The sequence below is a fragment of the Alternaria hordeiaustralica genome (assembly GCF_023758085.1).
Source record: "Alternaria hordeiaustralica strain BMP 2776 chromosome Unknown scaffold_5, whole genome shotgun sequence".
NCBI lineage: Eukaryota > Fungi > Ascomycota > Dothideomycetes > Pleosporales > Pleosporaceae > Alternaria > Alternaria hordeiaustralica.
Window position 1 is genome coordinate 1047723 of NW_026056777.1, and position 20529 is coordinate 1068251.

Below are 20529 nucleotides of genomic sequence, written 5' to 3' on the forward strand. Positions count from 1 at the left end.
TACCTGGGACGAAGCCATGCTGTTGAGTCCCAGCTCATGGCCAACTGACACAGGGTCTTTTGCGAGCGTAGCAACACATTCAGACCCGGTTTCGCAGTCCATCCACCAGTCCCGGCCGACTCATAGATCTTCAAGTCAGACCCTGGGAGTAACGTCTTCCGCGAGTAATGAAGTGCATGAGCTGCCAGAGCGTAGACTTCACCAGCCTGATCCAGCTTCGACCTCGCCGTTCTCTACCGAGGGCGCGTCGAATGGACCGAACGAAGATTACCTCTTGCACACATTCCTCCAGATGCTCATGCCACCCATCCTGACGCCGGTGGAAATTGGTCCCAAATGGGCATCTACTCGGGCATTCTTTGCCACTTTGGCTGCAGAGTCACCCATCGTCAAGAGTGCCATCATGGCTTTCGCCGCGATGCAGATGCAGCGCAGTGGGCTGGGCAACGACATGGCCAAGGCAGACTGGAGGCCTTTGTATGATACCGCATCCAGACAGGTAGCGAATTGCCTAGCAAAGACGCGAGTAGTCGAGGACAGTGACCTCAGACACATGCTCGCTGCTCTTTTTTTGCTTACTTATACCGATCTTCTTACGGAGATGCTGCCACGAGCCCACACGAACTTACGCGAGGCCTATACACTTATAAAAAGTGTCAGCAAGACCACCTTCTCGGCACCGGAACGTCGACTCATCTCATGGATGCGCCTACTTGACGCGCGCGCTGTGTCAACAGCAGGTGGAGAAGGTCTCTTCTTGGCTGACACAGACGAGACCATTTTTGATGCGTCGCCTGCGGCCAATCCCGGGTCAGATCCGGACACGTCGGACACCGAAATCGAGGAAATTCTGTTTGACGTGTTATATCATCCCGGTATCATGTTCTATCAGAAGGTGCAGTCCTTCGCCGGTCGCATCACACGCATTGACCCGTGGCGTCGTACACGCGGCACGGTTCAGGATGAGACTGAAGTGATGGCCATCGCAGCGCAAATCTCCAAGGATCTACATGCACTTTACGGCCAGCGACCAGCATTGATGGATCATGCGGTTGCTGGAAACCTCACCGAAAAACACATAGCCAAAAACTTAGCAGGCGCACTCACACGGAGTTTCCGGACCTATCTCGCAAACTACTACGCATCGTTCATACACTTACATCGCGTTGCATACGTGCAGTACCCAAAAACCAAGGATGTTATTAATGCCATAATGAATATAAAGCGTCTGACACATCTGATGGCGCAGGCAGACGAGTCGCTGCCGGTCAATGTCTTGTGGCCACTGATGATGTGGGGGTGCGAAGAAGACGACTTGGAGGAACGAAGATGGATCATTGAAGCCATCCGCAGTCTCGAGAGCATCGCTACCAACGCAAAAGCTACCGCAGACCTGTTGGAAGAAGTGCAAAGACGGCAGGATGAAGGCAAGCGAAGAGTCGACGTGCGTTTGGTCAGCCAGGAGTATTTCGCATCATCAAACCATTTCGCAATCGTGTAGTGTTCAGTCCAGCTCCAACACACACATTGAAGCTCACCAGAAACACGCGGCCGAATGTCAGTCGCAATTCTGTTGGTTTTTTGCAGGTATCGAGCGACAATTTCGGCGTAAGAGAATACGGGAAGCCTTGCCATTTACAGGTCAATGCGCGTATACTTGTCATTTCCGGCTCAGACCTTTACCAATCAAACTGCGCATTACGTTCCAAGCTTTCCTCCATCGGAAGATGCCCCGCAAGCTTCCAGACTTAGGACGTTGCATACGAAGCGGGCGGGGTAAGTGACCCGAAAGGAAAACCGACAAGATGGGATCGATTTCCCGGCTCAACGTAGCAACTCCATCGTTCACAGTCCTCGGGCCTCCGACCTCACGATGAGACAGAGAAGCGGATGGTTAGTCAAAGCCGCGGGATTGCCCGCATATAGAATTTTGCTGATTGCTCAACAGCAAAGCTTGTCGTGAGCGTCACATCAAATGTACGGGCTCTTACAATCCAATGCCATCCAAACGCTTAATGTAGGAATTTACAGGCGTGAAGCTGCGTGACTCGGAAAAATGCAAATACTGCACCGAGCGCAAAAAGCCATGCATTCGCGGCAATGCTTTTCGCTTCCGACCTGTTACGGCGGTCAAGTTCAACGCCGGCGAAGACATAGGATCCGCTGAACAGTCCCTCGAGTTCCAGGTGGGACAGCAGTGGGTTGATATTCCAAGCTCATGTGCGTAGAAAAAATTTCGTGAATAGCGATAATCGCTGATGAAAAGTGGTGTAGTGCACTTTGTTGAGCCGAACAAGGACAGTGGTGACGAAGAAGAGTACGAAGCTGGGCCGGAAAGCGAAGCGAATCCCGAAAGCACGCCCAACACTCTCAACGTTGCATCAAAAGCCCGGCGGCAAAACTCAAATTTGAACAGAGTGTCTAGCGAAAGCCAACTGGCGACGACGTACGGTGACCTTACCACGTTCGTGGACCTTCCAACTTCGGAGTTCAACGACACTAGCGAGTTACCTTCCATCCACGAAGTCCTCAACACTCAGGTCCCACCGTCTCTAATTGGTGTCACGAGCGGTACCAGTAACAGTGCGCCGCACAGCATTCGCGCCGTGTCTTCGATAAGTCAAATAGTAAACACAAACTGGCAGGCAAGCCCCGGATCACTTCAACGTCTGTCACAGTCCCCGAGTCTATCGAAGAAGAGTCCTTTCGGATCGATCAACAATAATCACTCTCCTTATAACTCCACAGCATTCAGTCCTTCCTCAGCGCCAACACTCAGGTGGCCCGTGAACAACGCACACGAAGCCCGTCTCCTCCATCATTACCTCTTCTTTTGCACCTCGTGGATCGATGTGTGTGACTCACGGCGGCACTTTGCTACTGAGGTACCAAAACGCGCAGCCCACTTCCCCGTCATTCTCAATGGCATACTGGGTGTTGCTGCAAGACACTCCTGGCTGATGGGCAAGGCCGTAGAAGACGTGTCGCAACCTTATGTAGATCAGTGCTTACAGGCGCTAATCGTAGCACTTGAGGACCCGCTGGCACATTGGGATGAGAACTTCCTCATAGCCGTTATCCTGCTTCGGCTTCACGAAGAGATGGGCGATGCCGACGAACACTGCCACCACCTCGTACGTTCTCTCGCCCTTGAGCTTGACTATATATCTTTCCTGACCACATGGTGATCTCAGGGTACCGCTCGTATACTAAACAGTATCTCCTCCTTCGCCGCAGACGGTGGCCTCCGCGAATCAGCATCCTGGGTCTCTCTCCGCCAACACATCTACGTCTCTCTCACGACCCAAAAGCCACTCAACCTAAGCCTTGACAACTACCGCCACTCCGCTGTCTTCAGCGAATTCGACGACGAAAGCTGGGCGAATCGCATCATATTCCTGTTCGCCGTCGTCCTGCAAACTGTCTTCGGAGGCACAAACAATGGCAGCGAAAACATCAGCCGCGAAACATGGAAAGAATTGAACGATGAAGTCGAGGAATGGGAGCGCACGAAGCCTTGGACGTTCTCGGCTTTCCACGTCGAACCCGATGCGGGTGACAAGTTTGAGGCAAGCTGGCCTGAACTGCTCTGTCCGCAGGGGATCGTGGCAGTCGGGCTGCAGTATTACCACCTTTGCAAGATACTGCTCACGATATACTCGCCTAATGCGTCATTAGTCGGGTTGGCAGGTGTTCGGGCTAGGAAATCTACCGACGCGGCTGTTCGCAAGCACATGAGGATAACGATAGGGTATGGCGTTAGTAACAGTCATTGTGGTAATGCTATGTTCCAGGGTAGTCACATTCTGAGTGCATGTGGAGCTTATATCATCGATCCGCGGGAGCAGCAGGCTTGTGTGGAGTATCTGGAACAGCTGCAGAGACTGATAGGGTGGAGGACGGATGGCGTCTTGAGGGATCTTAGAGAGCAATGGGCGTTTTGAGGTGACAACACAACAACTGAGAGGAGGGCTTTGTCTGGACACTTCAGATGTCCGAAGGGGAGCACTTTGATATTTCAATTCTTCATTGCGAAGCAGCATTCTATAGCGATGCTTCCAGCTCATCAAGACCTGACACCTGGTTCACAACCCATTTCCTCTTCTCCTCATCCGTGTATCGTGGGTAAGGTCTACGGCAGTCCGCACTGCTCTCTGGGTATCCCCTCTTATGCGCAACGACGTACTTGGTGCCGTTGATGCCACCCTTTCCGAACCCCCATTCTGTGACCGAGAGCTTGATCTGGAGGGCTGATGCTTCGTCGTGCTTGCCTGATTGGTAGAGGTTGAACAGGTGTATGCAGGACTGATTTGTTAGCTTCCAAAACACGCAAAACGTTGGCGATAGTACATACCTTGGGGTACAAGTTCGCGACACCAGTAATGGTGCCGATTCCACCCACACTCAGCGCGGGTACAAGCCAGTCGCTCTGACCGGCCAGCGCCACAAACTCCGACTTGTCGAACGCAGCACTAATCCTCGCAACTTTTGCGATGCCTCCGCACGTGAGCTTGACGGCTACAATGTTCTTGTGCTTGCCGAGGATATCCAGCATCTCGGAGTTGATGTCGAGGCCGGCTACGACGTTGGGGAAGTTGTACAGGACGATGGGGACGGGGGATGCGTCGGCTAGTTCCTGGAAGTAGGCTACGATGGCATCCTGGTTCATGGAGAAGTGGAAGTAGGAGGGCACCAGTGCGAGGTAGTATGATGCGCCTGCTTCTTTTGCTTCGGCGGTTTGCTGTATCGCATCGCGTGTGCAGCCTGCTACGCCTCCAATTGTGATGGGTAGGTCTCCGCGACCGAGGCGCTGTGCCGTCTTGCGAGCGGTTTGGACGAGTTGTGTCTTCTCGGCTGAGGATAATGTTGCTGCTTCGCCATTTGTTCCTGCGATGACGATGCCGTGCAGACCGTTGGAAATCAAGAACTCGAAATGCTTTTCTTGGACATCCCAGTCGATCTCTTGCTTGGTGTCATTCTTGAACCAAGTCAATGAGGGGACATGGATTCCTGGTGGGAAGGAGTATGTTGTTGTGCCGTTGGTGCCGTTTGCGGAAGGCATTTTGTGAGGATGTCAAGAGATGAGCAGATACAGAGGGGAACTGAATATGGAGGACATCTCTGCAGCAGAGCGAAACCGCCGCATTTTGGCATCCACGACTGCGCGACGCGTTCCGGTAGTACGATGGAGTATGCGAGAAGACGCGCTTCGGCGTGGAGACGTGTGGATGTTCCATCGGCTCTCAAGGCGCGCGATTCGCCGTCGGCTACGACCGCAACGGTGACGTTGGGCTGCCGACGCTCGCATCGCCAGCTTCGCGTGTCGGATGCACTAGGCCCACGAGCTCCCACACCACGCCACCGAACCCACGCGACGAGAGTGCGCCATCTCTGGAGACTCCACTGGGGAAGGTCGTGGTCGGATGTGGCAACCTGGTTCTCCGTCCCGGAATGGCCTGGGTGTTTTGTGGGGAAGCGCGTTTGGTTCAAAAGAACGTGGGAGCCCCAGGTTTGGGATCGGCATCAAGACTACTGCAGAACTCTGCAGCTTCAACATCCGTCCGGTAACCTGAACATTGTTTGTTCTGGTGAATAGTCATCATGGGTGGTTTTGCTCGCGCCCCCGAAGACAGGCCAACGCCTCCGGAAGTTGTAAGTTCTTGTGCTGAGCGATGGTGAGATGATAAGGTGCTAATGTAGTCTATAGTACAATTGGAGGGTCTACATGGCCGCGCTCGTGATCTCGATGGGCGTTTTGGCTTATGGTTACGACTCTGCCTTTATCGGCACTACCATTGCCCAGGAGTCCTTCCAACGAGACTTTGGCATCAATGCATCGAACAAGAACGAGATCACCAGCAACATCACCTCCATATATTCGGCTGGAGGACTCGTAGGAGCGCTGCTTATGTACCCATTCCTTGAGCTCCTTGGTCGCCGTGCGACAGTCATCATCTCCGATGCCATCTTCATCGTTGGCGCGATCATGTGCACTGGTAAGCAATCTTTATCGATATGATATCTGTGCCAGTACTAACCGTGTCTCTCAGTCCCCAAGAACCAATTAAGTCTCGTCCTCGCCGGGCGGTTCTTCACTGGCATGGGTGTAGGAGGAATAGCCGCTGTGTCGCCCATCTACATCGCCGAGATCTCGCCTCCTGCTATTCGTGGACGCCTCACTGGGTTCTTCGAATCTTTCTACCAAACGGGTGCCGTTATCGGATTCTGGATCAACTACGGCATTGTACACAATATGGACCGATCAAAGTCCATCGCTTGGAGAGTGCCTATGGCTGTTCAGCTCATCCCTGCCGGACTGCTAGCTCTCATGATACCGGTTTTGAAAGAGTCTCCTACCTGGTTGCTGAAACGCGGTCGCGAGGCTGAGGCCTTGAAGTCGTGGAGCTACTTCCGTAACCTACCCGAGGACCACCCATACATTGCCCAGGATGTTCAATACGTGCGAAATGAGATTGCGAAAGAGCGTGCCGCACTTCTACATGGCGAGGCGCATGCTAGCTTCCTCACAACGATCAAGGCTGCAGCACGCGAAGGAGCCATGCCAGGAATGCGGAATAGATTCCTCTTGGTATTCCTCATGTTCATGTGGCAAGCTTGGAGTGGTGCCGCGGCAATCAACTACTACTCTCCAACCATCTTTACATCCATCGGATTGTCCGACGTAACTCTCTGGACCGGTATCTACGGAATCATCAAAGCTGGAGGTTCCATCATCTTCTTCACCTGGTTCATCGACATGTTTGGACGCAAGTGGCCTTGGATCATCTCTTCCTTGATCTGTGCTTTCTGCCAGTACTACCTCGCCGTCTACATCGCACTAGGAAAGCCGACAGTGGGCGAGCCCATGTCCGAGTCTACAGTCGCTGGTGGCAAAGCTGCAACCGCTATGATCATGATCTTTGGTGCTGCCTGGTCATTCGGTGCGAACGGCCTTCCGTGGATCATCTCTAGCGAAATCTTCCCCGCATCTATGCGCTCTATATCGGGACCATGGGCAGCAGCATCCGTATGGATATGGACTCTGGTAGTCACCAAGGTAAGCACCTATCAGTCGCACGTAATAGATATACTAATCTAGTTTTAGGCCTTGCCGCAAATGTACACCTCGATGGAATGGGGCGTATACGTCTTCTTCGCCACCGCGCTTATTTGCGCTAGTATCTACGCCTTCTTCTTCATCCACGACACCAAAGGACTGCGCATGGATCAGATGGATCAGTTGTTTGGTTTTGAGAAGCGCGAAGAGTTCATTGTGCAGGCAGATGGGAAGAACGCCGATTACGAGAGTGAGCACCACGAGAAGGCGCCTGTGCAGCGGACTGAGGCTGTTTAATTGTAAGAAGTATTCTAGTGATATCCATGTATTCAAAGCGTTGTACGTCTACGGCAGACGTTCAAGTCATTTTCTGTACGTAATGAGTGAAGCACAAATTCCTCTCGCGCTCCGTCCCCAACACAACTATACAGCCCAGTCTATCGATTTTCAAAGCAGTCTATGAGATCAGCAATTGTCGTTTCGGTTCGTGCAACGTAAGCAATATACGATGCGCGTTGACTTATATCGTGGGAAGCGCGTGTCACATAGGCTAAATCCTGCCTTACTTTCGAACAGTCTGTCGGGTCGTTGAAACCCAGGCTGAGCCCTGACCTAACCCGTTTTGACAGCGATCCCAGCAGCTCGTTAGATATAGCTCCTATATGTAGGCAAGTGTAATGCCGATTGCAGCATGGTACTACATATTGGGATCTGACCTGACGGCTCCTTCAGCCGCAACCGAAGAATTGATGTCGAAGTGCCACGATCACGGCAAGAAAAGGCGGTATTTAGTCTACTAGGCAGGAAAAGGATGGTTGAAGAAGAGCATAAGACGTGCAAGTTTCTAGCCTAATGTCTTCCTCTTTGTAGTCTCAACACACCATGCCGTCACTCATGCTCTCATTCTTACTCGCTCTCTTCATCACACTCACCGCAGCCGCCCTCCCACCAAAAGGCGCCGTCTCCCTGACAAGCCTGGACATCGACCTCGATGGAAGTGGCTGCAGGCCCGGCGACGCCAGCGTCATGCTCGCCTCCGACAACTCCGCTTTAACCATCATCTTCGACAACTTCGCCGCTTCCGACGGACCAAAAGCAGGGACTGCAAAGACACGCGCCTTCTGCAGAGTGAACATAGGCATGAACTCGCCGGGGTGGGCGTTCGATGTTAGCTCGGCCGATTTCCGAGGCTATGTGTATATTGAGAAGGGTGTTGAGGCTAGTTTGGTTAGCCGGTGGAAGTGGATCGATGTGAATGGCGTGGATATGAAGGGCAAGGTGTGTGGTTGTAGTGGCTGAAAGTGTTGTTAGAGGTACTGACTTGAAGGATAGGGCAACATCCATAAGATTGTAACAGGGCCATTCGAGGAAGACTTCCTGTTGCACAAGGACGGTGAGATATCAGATACGGAGGCGTCGGTGTGCCAGAAGAAGGATGCGAGGATTCAAATTAGTCTCTCTGCGACGGTAGATTCGGGTACGTCGAACAAGAACGGTTACGTGCAGGGGAGCTCGGTGGATGCTGGGTTCGGCCAGATACTCAATCTGTCGTGGAAGAAATGCTGAGGTAACATGTTTAATTTGGGGTATCAATTTAAGGGCCAAAAGAGAAAGGTGTCCGTCTTCATCATCGCATCACAGCACTTGTTGCTGCTCCGTGAGAAGATCGGACTGACGTAGTCCTACTACGCCTTGGTGTATGCCGGCAAGTCTTCAGACTGTGCCTTGGCAGCAGCCCTCGCCTTCCTCCTCTCCCTGCGGTCCATCTCCCTTGCCACCGCCTTGGCCAGCTTCCTGCGCTCCTCGCGCTCCTTCTGCTTCAGAATATCGCCCTTGCCCTTGCCCGACCAGACCTTCTTGAACTCCTTGCGGAACTTCTGGTTGAAGGTAAGGTACTTGTCGGCCTCCTCTTCCGCCTTGGCCTTGGTGTGCTCCTCCTCGTCGTCGGTGTCGTAGAAGTCGGATTCTTCGTCGGCCTCTTCAGAGACTAAGCGGTTGGTTTCTCCGTTGGAGGACTCGAGGCTGACTGCACGCTGGTTGCGCGCCTTGTCCCAGGTCTTGGTGCGCGAGTAGGCGACGCAGCCGGTGATGCTGAGGACCGTGAGGAAGGGAAAGGAGAGAAAGAGCAGCATTACGATGCCGAATGCGATGAGGTCTTCGTCCATGATTGCGGTCTGAGGGTGTATGTGTATGTGTATGTATATGTAGGTGTATAGTTTGAGTGCTGGAGGTGGAGAGTGTGGAGACGGGAGGTATGTCTTAAGGGGAGGGTGGTTTGCCACCCGGAGTGTGGCGCAGCCGGTCCGGAACCGTACGTCACACGCCCGAGTCATGCACAACATGTGATTGTGCGTCTGAACACAGTTTCCCTTCCTCTCGACGTGGAACGCTTTCAACACAGACATTATAAGGGGGTAGTATTTGTTTGCTAACCGCAGTAGTCATGAACTCTGGTCGAGCTATCAGTCGCATTGCCACCATCTAGTGGCATGCTGCGATGTGATCCCCGGGCTCGTGCAACCCCAACTTATCTTCTCCCGAGGTCACGTCAACCCACAGAGCTCAGAAGCGCACTCCCTACTCTATTCCAAATACAGCTTCTCCAACTCCTTGAGCTCTCCCATCAACCAATCTTCATGCCTCTGCTCATACCTCTCCGCCTTAAGCCTCTTCTTCGTCAGCTTCGTCTCCGCAGCATACTTCTGCATAGCCTTTGTGCCCACACTCAAGATCTTCTTCGTATGTCGCTGGAAGGCTTCTTCTTCCTTGCCTAGTACATCCGCCCATGTCAACCCTTTGCGCTCCATCGCCGCATCGACAGTCTCGTGCCACGCCTTCATTGCACTCGCCGCAACTTCGAACCGCAATCCCTCCGTACCCTTGGTTTGTGACACTTCATCTGCGTACTTCGCAAGTGTACCCAGCGGTTTGATGGCCTGGACCTCGTCGACGAAGATCTCGGTGTGTGGCTGCCATGGCATGTCGCCCTGAATCATTCCGTACTGCACGCCGGAGATATCGAGCGACGTCTGTTTTCCTGTGGGTCGGTGAGTGACGCGCATGCACCAGTGGATGTACACAGTAGGGTTTGGGTTTTCGAAATCGAAAGGTTCGTCCGTAGCTGTGATGGATTTTTCTTTGGGCGTCTTGAGGCGGACTTTGACTTCGTCGATATCTACATCGAGGCCTGGTTGTCTACTGGTTAACATTCGCCGTCTGGTCTAAACGATCCATGGGTCTTACCTGCGAACAGCTGCTCAATGAGCTTCTTCAGAACGCCAATGTCGTGACACGGCGAAATCACCAGCACCTTGCTCTTGGCCTCAGGATTGCCAACGAAGTACTGCTGAGGGAAGTCTGCAAACCAGCCGTTTTTCCGTCCGAGCTTCTTTGGGTCGTCTGTGATGATGGTGAGGCCGTCATAGAATGTTGGAAGGGAGATTTTGGCGCAGAACCGGCTCCATGTAACTTCGCGGTAGGCGTAGAAGATCTGCTGGAGCATGCGGGAGGCTCGATGGATACTAAACCCGGGTGAGGTTACCGGGCTCGCTCTCAAAACGGCCAGGTAGTCTCTCAGCATACCGATCAAGCGGTGTCGATGTTCAGCATATCGTTCATCGATCACCCGCTTGCCTCCGGGCAGTAACAATTGTCGCGGTATCTTGGACATGGTAATTGGTTTCTGTGCGGTTGGGAGTGTTAGCTGAGGTAGTGGTTACGGCGCGACTTTGCTCTTGTTGTTGCCTCTGCCTTCACCATGGCGACGGAAATCTCTGACTACAAACAACGAGAAATATGTTGACACTTCATTATCAGATAGCACAACAAACGAACTACGAGTTCACAACGAGCACTCGGAGGTTTAGTAAGATCAGATCATTTGCACTAGATTTTATGAGGATGAGAGACAGGTCTGACATAAGTACTGTCTCAAGCCCGAATAGTAAGCAGTCCGCCGAAAGAGACACTAGGCTGCCGAACCAGGGCGCCAGATGTACAAGCCATTGTAACGCTCTACTGAGTGATCCGAACTGCAGCGAATGCTTGACAGTGATGGGGACATATGAGAACCAGGGCGCAGAGTATATCAGTCATCTTACCGCAGTAGAGACGTCTCCGAATTACAGGCAATACTTGATGGCGACAGACCAGAGTCCTCAACATCTGAGTGCATAATGAATCCGCCGTCCGGCAGTGTTTTGAATCTTGTGTTTTCAGGCCATGGCTGATGTTTGTGCCACTCTTTGGTATTCACCGTCAGTTGAGGTCCCCCACGAGACCTTTTTGGTACATCCTTTCTGGTGGATTGACGCAGGCCTGCGTCCATCGCTTGATCCGGTGCTTTGTGTGTCTCTTTAGAGACGGCGCCTTTTGGCGGCTGGACAGGGCCCCGCGAAGTCTGGTCATCAAATTCTACGCGCCGTTCCCTTTTCACACGCTGGTGAGCGCCAAGGCGATGATCGATTCTCAATTGTACGGTGACACCTTCCTTATCCTCTTGGTACTTCTCATTCGAGCCGATGAAGAAGTCTATGCGTTCGTCGTCGTATACGGTAGCCTTACCGCACGGACAAGAAATAGCAAATTCGAGACGACCCTTCTTCACGACACCCCGCTGCGTCCTCCCGCACGCGCGGCATAGTCGACAGTAGGGGAACAATCCAGCGGTCGCTGAAGAGGGCTCCTGAAACGCATCCAGATGTGATGATTGAACTCGTGTAAGGACCGCCGAGCTGGAACAATCCGGGCAAAAGATGTGATCGCACTGTGTGCATTCCAGACGGTTGAACGGGAACGCGCCTTGACGATGTGTTACAAGGTTTTCGTTATCAGCGTGGCCCTTACAACATAGCCACACGCCATCTTCCTTGTGTCTCCGCCAGCCAGCTACAGGCTCATAAGGTTTATCAGGCGACTTCGGGACAATGTCATGGTAGATACTGCCTGTCCAACCTTGTTGTTTGCGCACTATCTTGAATGCGCCTCCACCCAACGATTTGGATCGCTCGCGGTTCGTCATCTTTCTTCTGTCTGTTTCCAGCCCGTGATGGTTTTGTATTCTCTTGTGAGGCCCTGATGGGAGCGGTGGATGAGGTTATATAGATTCGGTCGAGCCTTCAATAGACGTTGTTTGCCATGTGTTTCACAGTGTCTAGTGACCTTTTTGGGATGTAGTCATGCATTGGGTCTCTGCTGACTCTGAGGTCAATGTTGCCGATGTATAAGGGAGCTGTGTATATATCAATATTAGATTTGCTGGCCGGCGCGCAGCGTAGAGCTATGGATTCCGTCTTATTTCTTGCAAACATGGAACATTGAGAAGATGTGAGCGACAGGTATATTAGTAGACGCGGCTCGATAGCAGGATGACTGTGGACGAGAATACGGATGCACGAGTCGAGCATCACGCGCTCCGTCCGCTCAATCTGGAAACCACGAGACATCGGCGCGGACATCCCAACCTGAATCTGACTTCAACACATAAATTGCTGATTCACCTGCTCGTCGCTTGGGGCGTTTATTACGCTTGGTCTCCGGCTTTGAAACGTCTGGGGCGTGAGTTGGTCCTTCCTTATCGAGTGCTAGACGAAACTTCTTATCGAGTGCTAGACGAAACTTCTCAATCTCACCAGGGGAGGAAGGAACCCAATCGGCGAGAGAAACCCTGTTGCTCTTACACCGTTGCGATGCATCCAGTCTTTGCGTGAGGCGGACATCTACCGTGACGGCATCGGCATCGTTCTGATACGTAGCGTTATCGCCAATATAGAAGTACATTGGCTCTTCGCTAGAGATCTGGCCGCAGACGCATGGCATTGTTGAAAACTCAATGCGACCTTTGCTGATCTTACCGCGATGTGTGAGACCGCATGCTCGACACAGTTGGCAGTATCTGCTCTCTTTTAACCTCCTCTGGCCTTCGAAACGTTCCTCGTAAACCTCCAACTCCAGTGAAGGTATCGGAGTCAAGATCTCGGAGGTACGATCATCAGGACACAGTATGCGTTCGCAATGACATTTGATATACTGGAAGGGATGTGGTCCTGCAAAATGGTATAGTTTCATGTCGTGGCCACAGCTAGGGGCCCAGACACCATCTGCGGTACGGTCGTATTGGAAGTGGACATCTTTGTCGAGATGTCTACATGGGCCTCGCTTCGAGAGCCTGAAAGGGTTGATGGCTTTGACAGCCTTTGCGACTCTCTCTAACGAGAGTCTCCGCGTAGCAATCGTTGTGAAATGGGCTGTTCTCATTGTATCTTGGGCTGTTGTGAAAGTGCGTAAATTTTCGGGTTGTTGGTAGGCTGCATGCCTGGCCATGGAAGAAACAATGCAACAAAGAAATAGTTGTGCTGCTGCTGCACTCTATCATCACTATGGTCGGCTGCGCATCACTGTAAGTATATAGACGATGGATATGACATATATAACGAAGTACCGGGAAATGTGATGGATCAGTACACTCTATAAATGCACAATGAGGTATGAGATATGAACAATAAGACGACTTACTTGAGACAGTATCAGTAGATAGAGTAAACACCACTTGCATGTCTCTCAACGTATTGCTGTCTTATCCGTATGGCGATGGTTCAGATCGAAGCTTACGAAGGCAGCTCTTGACGTGATGGGATTCTCGCCTCCTCCAACGATATTCAGCCAGTCGTGAACATCATCCTGGATTTCTGCAGCTCAGTCCCGATGATGGCCCATCCTCGTTCGCAATGATCCACCGAAAAGTAAGTCTCGTCGCATCATCAGCTCTTGCATCGATGAGTTTGACAAAGCTCGCATCCGGATCCCTCCTATACGGCTCGTTGTTACCGATATGGTAGCGTGGCCAGTCACCGTATGAAGTGCTTCCGCAAGCCGCACACTTGACACCGTAAAAGTCTAGGGTCGTACCTTCCATCTCGGCGCGATGACTCAGTCCGCAGGTAGTGCAGATGTGGAAATAACGAACTTCGCGATCGAGGCGTGGCCGTGGTGCTTGAATCATGCCGTACGGTAGAGGTGATAGAATCTCGGATGAGTGACACTGAGAACACAGTATCTCGTTGCAGCGACTGCATACCAGATGTTTGAAAGGAAATGCGCCTTTGTAGTGCGTAACGACGTTCTCATGACGACAGTGACAGCATCTCCATATTCCGTCCCCGATCTCTGCATCGCTCCGCAAGGCCCGCAGAGCAGGATACTTGTTCTCCTGTATTATATAATACTCGGTAGGCGCTTCCGCAGGGATCGCGGAGTCGAAATCTTCCTGTACGCTTCCTGACCTAGAGCTGTCCTTCGAGTGTCGTTCGGCTATCGGCGAGAAGAGATGATGCGCTGTTGTTGTGGTGCCTTTTCTCGAATCGGCCTTTTCAAAGACGCTGGTCAGTGTCGATGTAAAGGCTTTCGACAATCGCTTGGCGCGGAAGATGCTGCTCTGACGCTTCATACCGAGCTGTGTTCGGAACCGTGGTAGTCGCGCGTGGGGTTAGTGTCGCTGCGGGGACGAGACTGGAATTGGTTGCAGTGAAGGTCTAGATGTTCAGTTGCTTGTTTGGGTGCTCGCTCAGAGTGTAACAAAATTACGTTCAGTCACGCCTTGCGCCTTCCTCTCACCGCGCAGCTGCGAAGGCAAGCGCGTTGGGGCTCACCTCGAACGTCTACTTCTGCAGTCTCACTGACAGTGATGAATGGCTGAAGTCATAGATGTAGAATCCATTCCTCTGTCCAGACCCGTTGATCGAGCGTAATTCATACATGTTATTTGGTCCTGCTGGCGTAAACAGCAAGGCCAGAGCTAAGGTGGCATTATCTTGTAGAGTAACGTGTCGAGCAAACGCGCGCGCGTGAAGGCGCATCATCCTGGGATCCATCCGTGACTGTCGCCAAGTGATATAGCGTGTCGTCGTGGCACGGAATCATGAAAAGAAAGACTAGAAGGGGTATAGATTTGTTCTGGGAGAGGGCGCGCAGAGAAAGACGGGATGAAAGAGAAGAACAATACCTAGCCCTGTGACGTACTGTGGCTGAACCCTGCCTGGCGCTAGCCCTGGAGTGCTGACGCGGAACATTGAACATTGATCTGTCCTCGCGCGTCTGCCTGCAACCAACATTCACCACCACCGCCATGATCCAGGCAATCCTTCAGGTTAGTGCGCACGCAAATAATCTGAGGCTTCCATGACTAACATGATGCAGCGCCTGGGCCGCTGGCTCGACCGGCCGCTCTTTCCATGGAAGCGCCTCGTTGTCGGCTTCTCGCTCGCAGAGTTCGCCCTGGAGAACTGGCTTCTCTTCCGCCAGTACCGTGTCCTCCAACGCACCACCGTCCCCAAGGCTCTCGATAAGGAAATTGAACGGGAGACGTTCGATAAATCTCAGGTACGCGCACAATTGCAGCAACCCCGCCTTGCTTACCAGCGCTGACTTGAAGACAGGAATATGGCCGCGCCAAAGCCAAGTTCAGCTTCTTCTCCGCTCTCTTCAACCAGGTCAAATCCCTCGCCGTCCTCTACTTCAACGTATACCCGCTCGTCTGGGCCGCCGCCGGCACCGTCGTCGCTCGCTATGCGCCCGTCCGCTTCTCTGGTGAAATTCCCCAGTCGCTCTTGTTCATGTACATGTTGGGGTGGATCGATCTGATCACCGGCCTCGGCTTCTCCTACTACCACAGCTTCGTGCTCGAGGAGAAGTTTGGCTTCAACAAGATGACGGTCAAGCTCTGGCTCACGGACATGATCAAGGGCCAGGCTCTCGCTATTGCCTTCGGCATTCCCATTGGAAGCGCCTTCTTGGCCATCATCAAGAAGACAGGCCAGGGTTTCTTCTACTACCTGTGGATGTTCATGCTGGTTATCCAGATCACTGGCATGACCATCTACCCGATCCTCATTGTGCCCATGTTCAACAAGCTGGAGCCGCTCAAGCCCGGCAAGCTCAAGGAGTCTGTCGAGGCGCTTGCGTCTAAGCTCAACTTCCCGCTCTCGGAACTACAGGTCATCGACGGCAGCAAGCGCAGCGCCCACAGCAACGCATACTTCACTGGACTACCCTGGATCGGCAAGAAGAAGATTGTCATCTACGACACACTGCTGGAGAAGAGCACGGAGAAGGAAGTGGAGGCTGTCCTGGCACACGAACTGGGACACTGGAAGATGAACCACACTTCGCGACTTCTTTTCATTAGCCAGGCGCATCTGTTCTACATGTTCGCCCTGTTCTCCGTCTTCATTGACAACCGCTCGCTCTACGCCGACTTTGGTTTCCACAGGGAGCAGCCGACAATTGTTGGCTTCATGCTCTTCAACGAGATCCTGTCGCCCACGGACTCCATCATCAAGCTCCTCCTCAACATCTGGACTCGCAGCATGGAGTACGAAGCCGGTATGTATCCTGGTCCCAATCCATGTCTCAGCCAATGCTAACAACACCCAGATGCCTTCGCCGTCAAGCTCGGATATGCGCGCGAACTCGGTGCCTCATTGATCAAGCTCCAGATCCAGAACCTGTCAAGCATGGATGCCGACTGGTTCTATTCCAGCTTCCACCACTCCCACCCCATCCTGACGGAGCGCCTCAAGGCTATGAACTGGACTGGCGACAAGAAGGTCTCGGAAGACAAGGCGGCGGACGAGGAGAAGCCTATCAAGGCAGCGGATCGGGAACTCTAGGCGTGCATCTCGATCGGATTTTGTACAATATCGGGTATAAAAGGTCATGGGAACTTGACCGCGCAGGGTCGCAAGTGCGACGAAAAGTTCGTAGAATACAGCCCAAATGCAATGGCCGAGGCGTCCGTCAAAGTCGTTCCCACCATGTATCTTTTGCAAATCGTGAGATCTGACACCTTTACTCTTTTGACTTGCCCTTCGCAGCCTTTTCCTTCTTCCTCTGCTGGTCTCGTTCTTTCTTCGCCCTTTTCCTGGCTTCCTTGTCTATGGCGCCATCCGCGGGCTCCTGCTCCTCCACCTGCGCATTCGTCCGCTTCTTGTCTTTGCCCTTGGTAGACTGTACCTGAGGCTCTTCACCACCCTCCTGCACAACATTCGTCCTGTCGCCAATCTCTCCAATTTCAATATCTCCCTGCTCGGCCTGGTACTCAGCCAGGTCCTGCCATTCTCCCTCGGCGACCGCTGCAAACTGGCTGGACTTCTTGAGGCCGCCCTTGCGACCAGTAGTGACAGTGACATCCGTGGTTGCGTTTCGTTGGTCGTCTTCCTCGTCTAGCGCTCGTTCTGGTTCTTGGTACTCGCCGCGCATACCCGCTGCTACACGGCGCAAGTGGTGCATGATTGGGTTGCCCATAGCGCCGCCTTGCGCATTGAATGCGACGCCTTCTGGTGTGATAGTCGCATCGGGATGGAGATGCGGGTACGTTTCCGAGTTCGAGAGGTACTTTTCGAGGATGGCCGACGCAGCGTCGAGAGAGATGGGCGCGCTGGAGATGTGGCGGCGGGGAGGAGGCGCTTCGAGCATCATTTTTGGCAGTATTTGGGCGCGAAATAGAGGGTTGGGTGGGTAGTTGCTATCGTGGAAATGGTGGAGTTGTTGGCTAGGATTTTGGGACGACGGCCAACTTTTTGCGCACGGACGACAAGGAATGTGTTAGCTCTGCGGACTTCGCGACGGGCATGCCAGACTGCACGCTCGCATCGACAAATCGGGACCACGCCGCCACGGAGACGATACTACGAGCGAAGAGGAGGCAATTGCGGTCGACATACACATCATGAACGCCTTCCGGTGCCTACGGGTCGTCGCGCGCCCTTCAACCAGCGCATCCACACTCCTCCGACCACGCATAGCACCACCACACTCGTACCTACCTTCCCTCCAAGCCCCTTCTCCACCCCTCTAACCCATCCTCCAGACTATCCACACCCTCGTCCACCCGCCAAATATCGCTCCTCACCCCCCGACGCCCCATGCTGCCCCGCACAAACGCCCTCCCGCCCGCGGGCACCACCTCTCTGGTCCCCTCAAGCTCCGAGACGCTGGACCTCGCCTCCAAAATCTCCTCACATCCCGGTCTGGGCAGCATGCAGATTCGGTGCGGTCCGCGTGATACGTACAACCCGAGCCATCTGGTGCGCAAGAGGAGACATGGGTTTTTGAGCAGGATTAGGACGAAGAAGGGGCGGAAGATGATTATGCGGAGGTTAAAGAAGGGGAGGTGGAACATCAGTCATTAGAGCAGCAGTGATGTCTGCCTATTCAACGGGCAAGCATGTGTTGGATTCGGAGGTTTCTGGCTGGGAGATGGGAATAGACAAGGGCGCTTGTGTATATTGAATGTACAGTATGCGTAATGTGCATGTAGAGACATGTACTATATAAGACAGGGAAACATGCATCTTCTGGAGTAGTAAATACTTACGCGGAGTCTCTATTTGACTGGTATTCCTCCTGCTCCAGTCTCTTTGGGTATAACCGCATCAACCAGCCCACAAACGTAGGTCCTGAAGCCAGTTCCTGAATACCCTCTCTAGTAGAGACGAAACCCGCATTGCGGTTAGGTTCTACACATAGTTTTGATGGCGTTGGGAAGAGGACTAGAGATCCATCCTAGTAGATACCGCGTTGAAAGGTGTTGTCGGTTCCAGAGACGATGTCTGAAGAGCAGCATGGAACTCTCCTGGTAAACCCGAATGCTTCTTCCACACTGGCACTGATAGGGGGTTACATAAGCCGACGTCCAACCGATAATCATATGGAGAGCTCTGTGGTATCCGATGACCATAATGGCCATCGCATCACTTTGGCGTCGAAGGCTTTTCCTCTCCAGCCTTGCCCTCCTCTTCCGCCCCCTGCGTGCCGTCCTCCAACGCTTCCACAAGCTTAAGCTCCTCATCGATTTTGTCGATTTGCTTCAAAATGAACGCAATCGTAGCATCCCTTGCTTTGTCCACCCTCGTCAGCGCATCCATAGTCATCTTCCCATAATCCTGCATCTTCTGCGGCGTCGGTGGCGCAGGCTCCTCATCCTGCAACTGTGCCTTCTTTTGACTCAACAACTTCCTCAGCGCAAAGATGTTGTAATCCCTTTCCTGTAGGTTCTTCACCAGCTCTTCCCGCTTAGCTTCTTCATCGACTCTTTGCTTCTTGGTAGCCTGCTCTTTCTTGATCTCCGTATCGGCGACTTTCCACTTCCAAATCGCTTCTTTGGCGCTGTTTTCAATATGCGTGAAACGTATGGGACCGATATTTTGCCCGCCGTACCAGCGCGCAACTACTACAACGCCCTCGGTCTGCGTGTCTCGTAGTACATTGCTGAGTCGTCCTCCGGCCCACTTTTCGCCGTCATCATCGTGGCCAAGATCATACAAAGTGCGGGATTCTGGCATCAAAGACTTTTGCCGTGATGGTTTCCTCCATGCTGCGATTTTGTGGGTGGCAGTCCGGAATTCGGGGAGTGTTTGTAAGGCTTTGGCGGATAGGTTAGGAGAGAACGCGGCTTTGAATGTTGATGTCTGCTCTTGTATTGCTGACGAGAGATATATTTCTGTTGTGGGTTTCGGAGATGGTGAGCGCTCCCTTTTCATGGCCATCTCTTTTCATGCGCTTGTTGCACTGGATGTTTTGTGGTCCAAGTTGGAGAAGGGACGGGAGGTTGGTAACGTGCAGGGAAGGCGCATGCGGAAGCGCGACTTTAGCGCGGATGCCAAAGGATGTCGCGAAGCTTGTCAGCGCTGCTTCCACGAAACATCATCTTTGAGCATCAAGATTCCATCAATTTTGCGTCCACTATCATTCATTTTAGATCTAGTAGTTCTAATCACCACCGCTGAAACTCGTCATTTGTTTACAACATTCTCTTCCAAGATCATGAACAATTCCTGCGTCGTTTGTGCACGTACTCTTCTTGAAAAATACGATGCGCATCCCTCCTGTCCAGACAAGACATCTCATCAAGCAAATACATGAAATTTGTTTCTGAGGACGTATCGGTATTACCCAGGCGATCATGCAAGAACTTCCGATACGGTCAAGGCTGTCATTTCTCTCACTACGTTTCTTGAACCAATTGTTGCTCAGGTATATAACTCATCACCACCGTTCTCTTCGTATATATAGCTTTACTCTCTCTTATCCTTATATGATCACTTTCCAAAAAACAACAACTCGGCTGTCTACCTTCCTTATCGACAGCACTGAGGGTACCCAGTGGTGTCTCAAATCTTTCACTTCTCAGTTCTACGAACACGTCACATCAGGCGCACGAGACCACATCTCGGGATATATACCCCACTTACTTGTCATTGGACGATCTTGCTAAGACTCAAGATTCGCAGCAGGCAACGGGCCGTTCTGCTAGCGCATGCGATAATATATAGGTAGCGATATCTGATTTCCAACACTGATCCTCTACCACCTACTCGCCGCTACAACTTCAGTAGTATTTGGCGCGATCAAAGCGATTCCTCGCGCCGACTCAAGGTAAGTTCGTGCGATTTGTTCGGCGCAGACACCTCGTCCTT

General features: G+C 52.5%; 8 protein-coding genes across 8 annotated transcripts; 3 read left to right on the forward strand and 5 right to left on the reverse strand.

Moving 5' to 3' along the window:
- Positions 1–292: 292 nt before the first annotated feature.
- Positions 293–3944, forward strand: J4E84_003689 (uncharacterized protein; the record flags this gene model as incomplete). The annotated part of the gene is made up of 7 exons (XM_049386299.1): positions 293–477; positions 655–1444; positions 1883–1893; positions 1949–1977; positions 2032–2220; positions 2275–3134; positions 3195–3944. 7 exons carry the CDS (start codon positions 293–295, stop codon positions 3942–3944), a joined length of 2814 nt encoding a protein of 937 aa, XP_049246148.1.
- Positions 3945–4044: 100 nt separating this feature from the next.
- On the reverse strand, positions 4045–5062 carry J4E84_003690 (uncharacterized protein; the record flags this gene model as incomplete). Its single annotated transcript, XM_049386300.1, has 2 exons — positions 4045–4305; positions 4355–5062. 2 exons carry the CDS (start codon positions 5060–5062, stop codon positions 4045–4047), a joined length of 969 nt encoding a protein of 322 aa, XP_049246149.1.
- Positions 5063–5601: 539 nt separating this feature from the next.
- Positions 5602–7354, forward strand: J4E84_003691 (uncharacterized protein; the record flags this gene model as incomplete). The annotated part of the gene is made up of 4 exons (XM_049386301.1): positions 5602–5652; positions 5708–5996; positions 6051–7057; positions 7106–7354. The coding sequence occupies 4 exons, from the start codon at positions 5602–5604 to the stop codon at positions 7352–7354; spliced, it is 1596 nt and encodes a 531-aa protein (XP_049246150.1).
- Positions 7355–8742: 1388 nt separating this feature from the next.
- Positions 8743–9222, reverse strand: J4E84_003692 (uncharacterized protein; the record flags this gene model as incomplete). Its single annotated transcript, XM_049386302.1, has 1 exon — positions 8743–9222. One exon carries the CDS (start codon positions 9220–9222, stop codon positions 8743–8745), a length of 480 nt encoding a protein of 159 aa, XP_049246151.1.
- A 417-nt stretch (positions 9223–9639) lies between these two features.
- On the reverse strand, positions 9640–10559 carry J4E84_003693 (uncharacterized protein; the record flags this gene model as incomplete). The annotated part of the gene is made up of 2 exons (XM_049386303.1): positions 9640–10244; positions 10301–10559. The coding sequence occupies 2 exons, from the start codon at positions 10557–10559 to the stop codon at positions 9640–9642; spliced, it is 864 nt and encodes a 287-aa protein (XP_049246152.1).
- Positions 10560–15179: 4620 nt separating this feature from the next.
- J4E84_003694 (uncharacterized protein) lies at positions 15180–16722 on the forward strand (the record flags this gene model as incomplete). Its single annotated transcript, XM_049386304.1, has 4 exons — positions 15180–15200; positions 15251–15433; positions 15490–16435; positions 16487–16722. The coding sequence occupies 4 exons, from the start codon at positions 15180–15182 to the stop codon at positions 16720–16722; spliced, it is 1386 nt and encodes a 461-aa protein (XP_049246153.1).
- A 178-nt stretch (positions 16723–16900) lies between these two features.
- Positions 16901–17530, reverse strand: J4E84_003695 (uncharacterized protein; the record flags this gene model as incomplete). Its single annotated transcript, XM_049386305.1, has 1 exon — positions 16901–17530. One exon carries the CDS (start codon positions 17528–17530, stop codon positions 16901–16903), a length of 630 nt encoding a protein of 209 aa, XP_049246154.1.
- A 1274-nt stretch (positions 17531–18804) lies between these two features.
- J4E84_003696 (uncharacterized protein) lies at positions 18805–19599 on the reverse strand (the record flags this gene model as incomplete). Its single annotated transcript, XM_049386306.1, has 1 exon — positions 18805–19599. One exon carries the CDS (start codon positions 19597–19599, stop codon positions 18805–18807), a length of 795 nt encoding a protein of 264 aa, XP_049246155.1.
- Positions 19600–20529: the final 930 nt, after the last annotated feature.